The 13,794-nt window shown below is 31.0% G+C and overlaps 1 protein-coding gene across 3 annotated transcripts; it reads left to right on the top strand.

Moving 5' to 3' along the window:
• Positions 1-587: 587 nt before the first annotated feature.
• Positions 588-9,225, top strand: LOC124836751 (transcriptional corepressor LEUNIG_HOMOLOG-like). Of its 3 annotated transcripts, none has more exons than XM_088116284.1 (19): positions 588-816; positions 931-988; positions 1,254-1,340; positions 1,500-1,597; positions 2,986-3,095; positions 3,179-3,471; positions 3,585-3,660; positions 3,761-3,869; positions 4,436-4,488; positions 4,581-4,832; positions 5,299-5,373; positions 5,500-5,715; positions 6,252-6,393; positions 6,469-6,578; positions 6,849-6,998; positions 7,164-7,319; positions 7,402-7,518; positions 8,016-8,213; positions 8,710-9,225. In XM_088116284.1, the coding sequence occupies exons 3-19, from the start codon at positions 1,291-1,293 to the stop codon at positions 8,851-8,853; spliced, it is 2,349 nt and encodes a 782-aa protein (XP_087972410.1). In that variant the 5' UTR covers positions 588-816; positions 931-988; positions 1,254-1,290; the 3' UTR covers positions 8,854-9,225. The 3 variants fall into 3 exon arrangements, with proteins under 3 accessions (XP_087972410.1, XP_047167897.1, XP_047167896.1); XM_047311941.2 differs by having other exon boundaries at positions 588-827; positions 5,302-5,373; XM_047311940.2 differs by having other exon boundaries at positions 588-827.
• The last annotated feature ends 4,569 nt before the right edge of the window (positions 9,226-13,794 follow it).

Here is a 13,794-nt window from a genome sequence, read left to right as displayed (position 1 = left end):
AGTCTCAAGTATTTTCTCATTGAAAAATCATGGTAGAATAAATTTTGTGATTTTTTTGAATTAACTGTGTGATTGAAAGAGAAGCATGAAAGGAATTATTTTTGTACTGTATATAAATTAGACTAAATGACCTTGATAATAATATATTGAATAAAATAATATAATAATAACATATTTTTTAATTGACAATTATATCTTTTGATAAAAAAATAATTTTGTTATAACTAGTTTTTCCACTTAGAATAATATACAATATCTTTTTTAATTTTTAAATATATTCTTAAGTTATATTTTTTAAATTACATTATTTAAATTAAAAAAATAGGGACCCAGGTGGATAATAAATTATACATGATTAAATATATATATATATATATATATATATATATATATATATATATATATATATATATATATATATATATATATATAACGAAGAAAATTTTAGTAAAGAAGATAGATGTAAATAATAAGCTTACATTTGTTGATGTTTGATGCAGTACAATATTTAAAAAATAACCTAACCTTCGTTGCATTTATACACCTGTACGTTTTACCTTGTCATAAATATCTCTCATCTCTCCGTCTATGCTCACTCCACTTGTGCCAAACTCAAGCGTGGTTGTTGCACTTCACTCACACTCAAACAAGTTCCACGCTTTTCTCTTTTTTTCTTTTTCTTTTTTCTTCTTTCTTCTTTCTCTCAGTTTACTCTCCACAAAAATCTAAGATTTTCTGGGTTCACACAAGCTTATCCTCTGCGCGCGCGCCTACAAGACTTCGATCACTCCTGTTTCACTCCAACACCGTCTCAGGGTTGCAAATACGTAAAATTAATTAATAAAAATACGTGCTTTTTTGATGGGTCACCCTTGAATTGCATCTTGTCTTTTCTTTTCGCTTAATTCTGAATTTCCTTGCTTGTGACAGGTTTTCGTGACGTGGATAACTTCTGGGGCGGTGGTTTAAGCTTTGATCCGAGGGACTGGTATGCTTTTTTTTTTTCTTCTCTTTCTGGTTCAATTGGGAGAGTTGAATTTGATTGTGGACTTTTCTTTAGTCTGTGCCGTTTTTGAGAATAAGAGGGAATTAGAAGGAAAGGGAAAAAATTGTCAACAATTGAGAGAGTTCAATTCACGGTGGCGTTTAAAAGGTTTAATTGAACAAGGGAAAAATGTATGGAATGTGATTGCTTGTATTATGAGTTATTTTCATGTTTAAGGTTCCTTAAATTAAATTTTCCTTCTTTACAGAGAAGATCTCTAGTCTCTTGGAATTGGGTTTGTCCCGATGAAGCCTACTATGGCTCAGAATCAGAGTAATTGGGAAGCTGATAAAATGTATGTTGTCACTTGCTTTATTCTTGCCCTGTTCTTCTGTTTGACTCTAATTATAATTATAATAATAATTATAATTGTTATTTTTATTTCTCCCTTTTCTGCTTTGATCCTGACTTGTTTGTTTATTTGCTTCCCTATTTTTTTTTTGTTATTCTGCAGGCTTGATGTTTATATTTATGATTATTTAATGAAAAGAAAATTGCATGCCACTGCAAAAGCTTTTGTCGCAGAAGGAAAGGTTGCCACGGATCCAGTAGGTGAGATTGCTGATTATTTTTTACAATGTTAATGTTTTGCCTCACCACAATGGTCATTGTATGAATTAAGTCAAAATGTTTGTCTATTATTAGTCTTCTTTTTGGCTGGGTGACTAGTTTATTATTAGTCTATAGTTCATTGCTTTAGGGTTGGGTTTCTTTGTTAATCATGTACGGTGTGTTTGTTTGTGGGAATTAGGGGAAAAAGAAATATATTGGATTTGTAAATATAGGGCAAAGAGAATTTTTGAAGTGGGCCACGTCAAGAAGGACTTCTTCAATATCAACTGCGAAATGTGAGGGAAGAAGGGGATTATTATTATTTTTTTTCTTTTAAATGTTTGAAAAATCTAAAAACGTTTGTAACATTAACATATAAAATAATTTTATATCAAGGAAAATATAATATAATAGAAGAGTTTACTGTTGATACATGGTGAAAAAATTTATACTATCAACTAGTAAGATAACATCTTAAGTATGAATTTTAAAGTAGTTACCATAGTCACTTGCACTTAGATTATTTAGTGTGGGGTTGTTCCAGCTTATCCAATGGTCCAAATTTGAGTTCTGGGTAAGAATTGCATAGTTAATAGAATCCTATGAAATGGTATGTTTTGATATATACTTATATGTATCACAAGATAAATCTTAAATGACTTTGTATCTTACTATAAATGAATTAATCTTTGTAATTTCTTATCACTGATTATATTCAAACGATTCCATGATTCATATGTTTACGATTTGATACAAAATTACAATTTGCGATTCAAAAGATAGCTTGGTGATTCTTAATTCAAATATCAATTTGATAACATTGATGAACTGTGTTCTGTACTTGGAGGGAGAATGTCCCGAGGAGGATTGGTAAAGAACAAAATGGTAATTATCATAATATTCAATGATTTTCAATAATATTACAATCTAGGATGAGTGGATATTGTGCAAAAATTATACATTGATTTGATAGTGTATTTTAATTAAATTCATTTAATTAGTTTTTGTATCATTTCTTAATTTCTTTTCTCTCATCTAAAAGGTTAGGAAGAAAATTTTTCACTTTTTGTTTTTATTTCTCAGTTCAAACAAAGGCTTTTTCTACTGTATTCCCCTTTATTTGCATCCTCCGCATTTCTTTCTTTCTCATTTTTTTCTTCCCTGTATCACTCCTAGTCGAGGGCAGTAGAGAATGGTTTCTCTGGTAAATCAACTTATCCTCTGAGCTTGTGCTTTTTCCTTTCTCTTTCCTTACAAAATCTCGGCTTTTGTTTAAACCTTGTTGTTCAAACATTGGGGGCATTATTGCTAGTTTATGATAGTATATATGTTTGAGGTGGTTGAGCAATGGAGTTTATGTTTGAGCTGTATTGTTTGGTCCTTGACAGCTATTGATGCACCTGGAGGATTCCTTTATGAGTGGTGGTCTGTCTTTTGGGACATATTCATCTCAAGGACAAATGAGAAACATTCTGAGGCTGCTGCAGCTTACATTGAGGTAATCTTATCATGTTGAATCTATGTTTTTCTGTTCCTTTGTTATTATTGCAGCAAACTGAATATATATTTGCATGTTGGTAGACACAGCAAACAAAAGTTAGAGAACACCAACAACTTCAAATACAGCAGATGCAGCTAATGCAGCAACGCAATGCACAATTACAGCGAAGAGATCCTAATCATCCTGCTCTTGGTAGTTCCATAAATGCTATGAACTCTGAAGGAATGTTGGGACAGCAACCAGCAAGTGTGTTGGCAATGAAAATGTATGAAGATCGAATGAAACATCCCCAACCAATGGATTCAGAGGCATCTCCAACTCTTATTGATGCTAATAGGATGGCCTTACTCAAATCAGCAGCTAGTCATCAAGGGTAAATAAATTTGCTTTAGTTTTTAGTTACTGTAGGTTAGAGAGTTATTCTTAACTGGATCTTAACAACTTTGATTGGGCTGTTCATATTTTGGATTCTTTTTGCTGCCTCAGCCAATTGGTTCATGGAAATTCAGGGAATATGTCAACTGCATTGCACCAAATTCCTGGGCGAACTCCTTTGACCACTGTAACTACTTCAACCATATTCTATGTTGGCGATTTCTTGAGCTTTTTCTACTATTTTCTCTTCTACATGTGACAAGCAACTTGACAAATTATGTTTACAGGACATAAAAACAGAAGTTAATTTAGGGGCCCCTCCAAAGAGTTTGCCTATGGATACATCAGTTTATCGACAAGCAATTTTACAATCAAAATCAGGGCTAGGGAGTGCAGGTATTACCACTGTGCCACCTTCATGTTGTTACATCAAATTTCTACCTTAATGACTATATATGAATAATTTTAACTTTCTGTCTTCATAAATAGTCCAATTCTTATTTTATAGGTGAATTAGTCAAAATATCTGTGTCTAGTTCTTTTTCTGTCTTCATCATTAATCTTTTTTTTTTCTGTGGATTGCTGTGGTTTAGAAGGCCACATTGCTGGTGCGCGTGACATGTTTTCAGTGGTGAAAAATGAAAGATAGTTTTGTTTCCTGTTGTGTTTCTTAATAATCGTTTGTCAAGTTCAAAATTTTGGTTTCCAATATATCTTAAGTGATGAAGGAAGTTCCTCATTGGAAATGCAAGCTTTGCAACCTTGCAGTGGATTCGGTCATGCATTTGTAGTGTGGGTTTTATGTGTAGTTATAATATTAATTCCTTGCATATGGATTCGCTCATGATGGCCTTGTTATGACATTAATACCTAAATTTGTCTTCCATATATATTGCAGAATAGTAGACATGGTGGAATCTTTCTATTGACACTTATGATTTTGTTTATTAATTATCCTTCAGGATTAAATCAAGGTGTTACAGGTCTTCCATTGAAGGGTTGGCCTCTAGCATCTGTAAGTTGAATGGTATCTTCATAAATGTTGTTTCTCTTTAGGCTATTGAACTCCTTGAGAGTGGAATTATTGACCAATTCTTTCTTTTACAGGGAATTGATCAACTAAGGCCTAATTTGGGTGTACAAGTTCCGAAGCCCAATTTGACAACCCAGAACCAATTTGTCATGTCATCACAACAGCAACAGGTCTTGACTCAGAATAACCTTGGAAATTCTAGTTATGGTGACATGGATCCTCGTAGGCTTTCTGGTCTTCCTCGAGGTAGCTTGAGTGCAAAGGATGGTCAATCTACCAGGAACGATGGATCTATTTGCTCCCAAATGCAGTCTGATTCACCTAAGGTTGGACTAGCTTTTTAAAATTTTTGAAATGTCAATTAAAATTTAAAAACATCAATATTCGGTTAACATGTAAAATATCTTTCAATTCAACGGGTATCACATGTGGAAAACTTTTAAGAATAGACTAAAGTTCTAAGAATTGCTTGAGTGAGAGCTTCTAGCAAACTTGGTAGTTCATAGTTCTATACATACAAAAACATAGCCTTGTCCCATTAGTTGGTTCGTCTATATATAAAAAAATAGAGGAATTAGTACATCTTATTCGTAAAATATAAAGAATTAAAATATCTCATATGATTCCAATCTTTAGAATTATACATCATTCCTAATGACTGCACTATAATTATTTCCAACATAATCAATGTTTTATATTGTATTTTCCTTGTGTTAATACAAATTGAAACAAAGTACACACTTCGAGATCAATTTTAATATTCCCTTTTGGTTTTATCTTTAATGGGTGTAGCAGATGAAGATGGCCCAGTCACAACATTCATTATCTCAACAACAGGAGCAATTACAGCAGCATCAACTGCAGCAGGTTGTGCTTAATGTCTCACTTTTTTCTTGGTGGATGGTGACCTGATGTACTTCGTACCAAGTGTCCCCACCAAAATTTATCTCAATTTTAAAGCTAATTAACTTGGTGTTTCTGCTTTGACATCAGAATAACAGAAAAAGAAAACAGCATTCTGGAGCTGCCAATAGCACTGGCACTGGTAACACTGCTGTTCCTTCACCTAATTCACCACCATCAACTCATACACCTGGTGATGGATTAAATACAGCAAACAACATGCAGCATGTTAACAATGTGCAAAAGAGCATGATGATGTATGGTACAGAGGCAACAGGAGGCCTTGCATCATCCTCCAATTTACTGGTAAGTTTTGTCAATAATATTAGTTTATTTTTGTGTTTGTCATCATATAAATTATGTATTCTTTGCACATTTGATGTGCTTATCTTGATTGTTGACCTGTATGGCATATGTTTTTACTTTGTACTTACAGTTCATTGTTCTACATTACATATGTTTATTTCAGTTGTGATTAGTTGAAACGTTCTGTTTAGCTAACTATTCAGATTGCCGCAAACAAGTAATAGTCCACATGATGTTTTGATATTAGTCAATCAGGCGGGTTTAAGAAGTAGATTCTATTACTAGACTAAGATACATCAAATTATTTTAGACTTAACTGGATCATAGCTTCCAATCAAATTCTATTATATTGATAGCTCTCATCAGCTGTTATATTGTTCTTATCAGTTGTACAGAACCGAAACTAACTAGAACACTGGTTATATAATGTCACAATAACCATTAATCTTGATGAGAATATTTGAGTGTCCATGCTTTGAGATATACTGAGTTAATAAGCTTTTTTGAGCTCTGGGCACTATTATTTCATAAACCAGGAGGACATGGAACGATTTGGAGATGTTGATGCCTTAGATGATAATGTAGAATCCTTTCTATCAAATGATGGTGGAGATGGTGGAAATCTCTATGGAGCAGTGAAACAAAGCCCAGCTGAGCAACAGAAAGAGTCTTCAAAAGGTAATCTTTATATATGACTCTCTTCTTTATCTAAGTATTACTGAAAATTATCATTAACCTCCTTTTTCATTTCAGGTTTCACCTTTGCAGAAGTTAGTAGCATAAGATCGAGGAACAGCAAAGTTACGTGCTGTCACTTTTCTTCAGATGGAAAGTGGCTTGCCAGTGCTGGAGATGACATGAAGGTAATTCCCTTGAATAATAAAGATAGTGTGCATCATTAAAGGAACGTTGGTAATTTTTTTTTTCCTTGTGAATTATCTTTTTCTATTGTATAGATAATAGGATTATGCTGATTGATTTTTTGTGCACATAAATGATTGTTTTGTGAGAAATTGGTCTCTCGTATTTGGCTAATTTTCAAAACAACTGCTTTGAGCAAATTTTCATTCAATATATAAATTCAAATACTAAAAGTTGTATATGTTGCTTTTTCGTGGGGATGCATTCATTAGGTTGTCTTCTGGAACATGGACACTTTTAAGACAGAGAACAGTCCTGCAGAACACAAAGCAGTTATTACAGATGTCCGTTATAGACCAAATTCACTTCAGGTGGCAACTGCCTCAATGGATAAATGTGTGCGGTTATGGGACACAACAAATGTAATGGTCTTTTTCCTGTTTTATTATAAATTATGTGTAGCTCATACATATGATGTTTAAAACTTGTAACTAGATTCTAGCTGCTTCAGGCCTTGTTCCCTGCGTTTGTAATTATATTCTATTAGCTGCAATTAACTTTTTTTCTTTCTTTCTTTCAACGCACAGCCTAACCGCTGTGTACAAGAATATAGTGGGCACTCTTCACCTATAGTGTCTCTTGATTTCCATCCTAAGAAGACTGAACTTTTCTGCTTCTGCGATGGAGAAAATGAAATTCGGTATTGGAATATTAACTCTCCCAACAGCATGCGAGCAACTAAGGTTTGTTGAGTAAATGCATTTATCATTTCCTCTGAATATTTTGTGATGCGTGTGATATTTTTCTCACAATTGATTGTTTTAGGGAGGTAATACACAAGTGAGGTTTCAGCCTAGACTGGGGCATTTACTAGCAGCAGGTTCTGATAAAGGAGTGTCAATTTTTGATGTTGAATCTGACACAAAAATCTACTCCCTGCAGGTATAGTCCATATGCACATTTGCTTGGTTATCTATAATGTAGTAGTGTAATGTAATCTGATTTCAACAAAGGCCATTCAAATTGTATAATCACAGAGATGAATTTTAAACCCATCCTTCATAAATTGAGGGTTGTTTGTCTTATATAAGTTTCTTATCAGCTAATATCTAAATATTTGATGGAGTTTGTTCTATTTTCTCTGTTCTCCTCTTTCTATTTTTATCGATGTCTGTTATAATAATCTAATTTGCAGTATAGATGAAAAAATATAACTTGGCAAATCAGAGAGGCAATAATTTGTTAGAGGAAGACGTCTGTTATAATTATCTAATTTGCAGTATAGATGGAAAAATTAACTTGGCAAATCAGAAAGCAAATGAGACGCAATAATTTGTTTGAGGAACTGAAGATTTGTTATGGAACATTACTATCTTATTTGGAAGTTTGCATCTTTGATGGATTTTTGTTGTTTAAATTAAATCATTTTGTGTTTGTAGGGTCATCCTGATCCAGTGAGCTATATTTGCTGGGATGGAAATGGTGAAGCCTTGGCATCTGTGAGTCTTAATATGGTAAAGATTTGGAGTTTGAACTCAGGAGAATGCGTTCAAGAGATCAGCTCTACTGGAAGCGGATTCCATTCCTGTGTTTTTCATCCAAGTTATTCAACTTTGTTGGTGATTGGAGGATTTTCGGTAAGCTTTTGTACATTGCCTTTTGTAACTTGTAATAAACACATGGTTTCAAAAATCAATCTTCTGGACCTGCATGCATCAGACAATGGAAAAACATTCCACTAAACTTGGGTTGGCTTGGATGAAAAAATACCATTAGGCTCCATCAAAACCAAGAAATTCAACACATCCATTATGATTACGTGGTCTTCATTGCTTCAAACTTTCCATCAGATCAATAACACTCAATCTTCTGGTTTCGTTTCTTTCACTTCCATTTAACTTGGATAGAAAAAAAATATAATAAATTGAGTGATATGTCTTCCATGAACCAGCTATAACATTTCCGAGGCAGCTAAATCCAGAAAATACGATTTTCAAAAAGTCTCAAACCATCAGAAGGAAAAAGAAAGGCTTAGCTTGAGAAGTTTTACTACATTGGTCTTTTAGTGATAATGTGTTAATCAAGAGCTAATTTACTAATATACATTTTTTTTTCTTCCTTATGGTTTTGCAGTGCTTAGAGTTATGGAACATGAGCGAGAACAAAAGCATGACAATTCCTGCACATGAAAATGTAATATCTAGCATGGCTCAGTCTTCTGTCACTGGAATGGTTGCATCTGCAAGTTTTGACAACTATGTAAAGGTGTGGAAATAAAATCCGTATTTAGATCCTAACACCACCTATATTCTTTATCAACAGAGACCTTACTCAAAGCAAAAAGGGGTCTCTGAATTTAGTTTTCCTTTTTTTTTTCCCTTTTTATATAATAGTGCCAATCCAAACCCCTTACCATTACCTTAATCTTAGTTGTCTTCTACGTAGATGTTGCAATAAGGTATATTACTAGACTCACGTAAATATATATACAATTTTGCATTTAGTTGTAAACTTGAAGAAATTGCACTCAGCTGCAGTGCAATTTTTATTCATAGGGTTTTAATATATTGTATTGTATGTTGGTTGTGAAAACTAGTGGAATTTTCTCACCACCATCGTGTGATAATATATTTCTTTCGCTTTGTGCAATTCATTTTTATAGCAGCACCAGCAAAATTCAAGGTAATTTATTTTCCCACTTAAGAAATCCATTATTGTCCTTGGAGCTTAATTATTTACTTCAAGAAATTAAATCCTGTACTATTAATTACATCATTCAATATTTTTTAACAGTTATATTTTTCAAAACTCAGACTAAAATACCAAATTTAAAGTTATTTGATATTTTATTAGCTAAGAATAAAATTCACATATTATATATATATATATATAAAAGGAAACCTTACAGTACAATAAAATGCCAAACCCAAAACAACAAAATACCAACTCAAGTTAAAATCGAATCCCCTTGTATAAATCCTTTTCAGTAAGCAAATTTGTGTAATTTTGTAAAAAAAATTGTGCACTATGTAATCCACCCCATTTAGTCCGTAAATTATATTCAGTCTAATTTGGAAGGACGTCAACATTTATTTCTAGTGTTATAACCAAACTAACGTCAAGCAACAAATCTCCGACATATAATGTCATATTTAAGTGTATTGAATTCTTTTATAGATGAGGATCTAAGAGTAGATGGCATGACAGAGTGGTAGTAATTATTGTCTTAGATTAATTTTTACTTCTAACCTAAGTCATTACATAAATTATATGCATATTTAATAGTTATATTTATTTTTATATTTGTTTTCATTTATTTTTTATGCGATATTTTATCTATTCACAATCATTTCACTGTAGTTTAATGCTCATTTGACACCTTGCGTACGACAAACTAGTATTATAGTCGATTTTTTTATTTTTATTTTTGGTAGTAAATTCTTGCAAGAAAATGAGTATCATTTCGAAGATGGAGAAGTTAAGAGACCCATCTTGATAAACTTAATGCAAAGATGATTCTACTAACTTATTTCCCACCATCCTATGAGAACTTGGCGAGTTATTGGAGCACAAGAAATTATTGTTGTTAAGACCATGATCGTATAAAAGTATTAAATCACACTTCGTGAAAAGTTTTGATTATTAAAAATATAAGTAACCAAATTCTATGAAACTTCTAACACATTTTCTGTTTAGCAAAGTTACTATCATATATTAGAACCTTATATTATGTTATGTTATACGATATTAAAGAGTATTAAAGATGAAAATACAAATTAGCTTTATAAAGAATGTTGAATAGAGTATGAGATTTTTTTTCACATACTAATAGACCATATAACAAATAAACTAAAATAACATAACAAATTATACTAGTTCGTCCATAGCTCTTAGATTACATCCATTTATCTTTTAAGAAAATTTTCAAACAATTTCATTAAATATTGATTACAAATGACTTGAGATAACAATGGGATAAGATGAGAATATCTTTTGCTATCCTATATTCATCCAAAAAAATCACTTCTATCCCCATATCTAAGCTAAATAGGTATCAAATTTTTGTCTCATCTTCATCTCCACCAAACAACGAGTATATACTCGTCGTACCCATATATATTTTCTTACTATTTTAATATCAATTACTTATTTTTATAAAATAATAGAAAATTACGACAAACGAATATAATATTATCAAATATTAAATATCAAAAGAAGATATTCTTATTTTTTAATATCAAATATACATTTTGAATTAAAATACCAAATAAAATTTAATGAGAACAAAATTATTTATTAAATTTGAAAACATTAATGAAACCTAGTCGATAAAATTTAAAAATATTTTTTAAAAAATATAAAAGGAAAACAAATATTCAAATTAAAAAATATTTTAAACGTCTCTTTACTTCAAAATGTAAATTCTAATGAAATTTATTTTTTTAATACACTAATAAAAATTGTAATACGTCACTTGATCAAAATCAAAGAGCAAATATTAAACTAATAATAATTAAAATTTAACATATATTTCATTTTTGAACTTTGATATATGTTGGACAATAATAAAAAAGATTTATGATAATCATAATAAATTATTATATTATAGTAAATAAAATTTATTTATATAATTATAATCATAAAATTACACTTATGATAATGAATTAGAAAATAAAAACAATCATATAAAACAAATCAAAACAATATTTTACATGATAAAAATAAATAAGAAATAAAATGTTAAAAAAAATTATCAAATGTGTTTTTTACAAACTATTTAATAGATCGTTGAATGAAATTACATTAAAGAAAAACAAATGTATAATTAAGTATAATTAAGAGTATAATAAGATAAAAATACCTTAGAGACCTAAGAAAAAATTTCAAATAACAACCTACTTGAACTTTGTTCGGTGAAACAAAAAAGTTCTTCAAATGAAACAAAAATTAATAATGAGAAGATAAATTTTTTATATTACCTAGTAGATGAAAGATTTTTGTTATATGAAAAAAAACACAACAAATAAAAATATTAAGAAGAGTAGAAATATTCAAATGTGAAATATAAAAATATTTAATTGACATACATCATTTGACCATAATTAAACGTGTTAAAAGGAAAAATATCTTGGAAATATAAATTAATTTCATCACAAGACAAACAATTAAAAAAATAAAAAATTAAAAGTGAGTATATATATATATATATATATATATATATATATATATATATATATATATATATATATATATATATATGTGTGTGTGTGTGTGTGTGTGTGGTTACTTAATAAACTATGTGTATTTTAATAATTTAAAAAGGGACAGGATGAAGGCAAAAATAGAGATGGGAGCAGGAAAAAAAATGTATATACACATACCCATTATCATATCCAATTGAAATAAATAAGGTTTTACTCGTACCCATAGTCATACTTGTATCTAGTTAGTGCAGAGATTCCCTGTCAAAATAGAAACAAATTTGGACAATACTCATAGGGACGAGTTTTTTTTTTTCATCCCTATAAATGAGTATACAAATCACTTTTTGATCATGTTCTCTCAATATTCCCCCTAAGGTTAAGAGATAGAGTATTATTCAATTGTCTCTCCTAATTACAAACATAAACTACAAAAATGTTAAATTTTACCAGGGTTAATTTTTACATTATCGATAGTTTTAATCACTGATAAATACATTTCCCACGATTGCAAAAATTGTCAGGAAAAACAACATTGACAAATAATTTCCAGCGATTTTCTGGAAACCGCCACTACTTGTTGGGGTTCTGGGAAATCACTGGTACTTGCTGAAGTTTTGAGAAATCGCGGCTACTTGTTGAAGTTTTGAAAAATTGTCGCTATTTAATGAAGTTGTGGGAAATCGTCGTTACTTGCTAGAGTTCTAGAAAACCTTCAGGACTTGCTAAGGTTTTGGAAAACCACCGATACTTGTTGGAGTTTCCCCAGTGGTTTCCCAAAACCGTCGCTAGTTGTTGGTGTTACCCAGTAGAGGTTTCCAAAACTGCCGAGACTAAAAATCATTTTAAATTTTTTTGTGCATTATTGAAATTGTTTAATCATCATAAAAAAAGATTTAATAATAAACCAAAATTAAATAATCTAAAACAAAATATAAATATTATTATATAAAGTAAACTGTAAACATTAGAAATACAATTAATTATTCAACATAAGTAATAGCATTGTTCAATCCTAAAAATTAATAATTAAATATATTCTCAATAACATTCATTAATTTTCTTCTTCATTATCCTCACCATTTGGTACGCTACCTTGATCAAATGTCTACAATAAAAAATAATAGTTAATCAGTAAAATATTACACCAAGTCTGCAATCTACGCTTGTTGCTAATGGAGTTTTCTATTGTTGTCTACTACTTGAATTGAACCACTCTATGAGATTACAAGGCAAATTAAAGATGAATAGGGGTGGTGGGAAAAAGGTAGAATGATGGAAAATGGAATTGAGATGAGTTTCAAGCCACCATGGAATTACGAATTGCAGGGGAAGACAACTTAACGATGAACTAAAAAATGAATCCAATTTAGAGATTGTGACAATGTCAAACAACGACGAAGAGAATGAACGGAGAACAAAATAGAGGTTCAAGCGACAACGACAATACAATCACGGGTGAAGCACCAATACTCTGTAATGAAGAAGAAAGAAAACATGAACTTAAGGATTGTTATAATGTCTAACAACGACAAGCACAATGAACAAAAAACAGAAGAAAGGTTCGAGCAACAATGGCTGCACAATAATGGAGGAGAACAATACATCAACTTATAGGGATTGTGGTTTGACGAAAAAATGCCAACACAATGAAAGGAGAAGAGAAGACACATTAAGACGACAACAACGACACGACGACGGGGCCAAGGATGAAGAAAACGCCAACTTTGAATTTGCGATTTGACAAAATTAGGGTTGTTGAGTGAAAAATCACAGGTCGACGAGACCAACAAGTGAAGAAGAAGAGGTAGCATGAGCGCGATTTGAAAAAATTAGAGTTGTGGGAATAATTTCAAAACACTTACTGTGTTTCTCTTCAAAAACCACTAGAAATTTGTTTAAGATAATAAAAAAAAACTTAATTGTAGTTTTCATTAAAACCACTGGAAATTTATGAAAATTTTCTAAACTACCAGAAATTAACTTATGATAAAATTAGATATATATATATATATAT

The sequence above is a fragment of the Vigna umbellata genome, chromosome 5, assembly GCF_029865625.1.
Source record: "Vigna umbellata cultivar VRB3 chromosome 5, Vumbellata_1.0, whole genome shotgun sequence".
Taxonomy (NCBI): Eukaryota; Viridiplantae; Streptophyta; class Magnoliopsida; order Fabales; family Fabaceae; genus Vigna; species Vigna umbellata.
Note: the sequence above shows the minus strand (reverse complement) of the source record. Positions and strands in the feature narration are given on the sequence as shown.

Bases quoted from the DNA above. Each gene is read 5' to 3' on its own strand.
- LOC124836751 (XM_088116284.1), top strand. From the start codon at position 1,291: ATGAAGCCTACTATGGCTCAGAATCAGAGTAATTGGGAAGCTGATAAA. The intron at 3,661-3,760 runs GTAACTACTTCA...TTATGTTTACAG, and splicing joins GGCGAACTCCTTTGACCACT to GACATAAAAACAGAAGTTAA. The intron at 6,999-7,163 runs GTAATGGTCTTT...TTCAACGCACAG, and splicing joins GGTTATGGGACACAACAAAT to CCTAACCGCTGTGTACAAGA.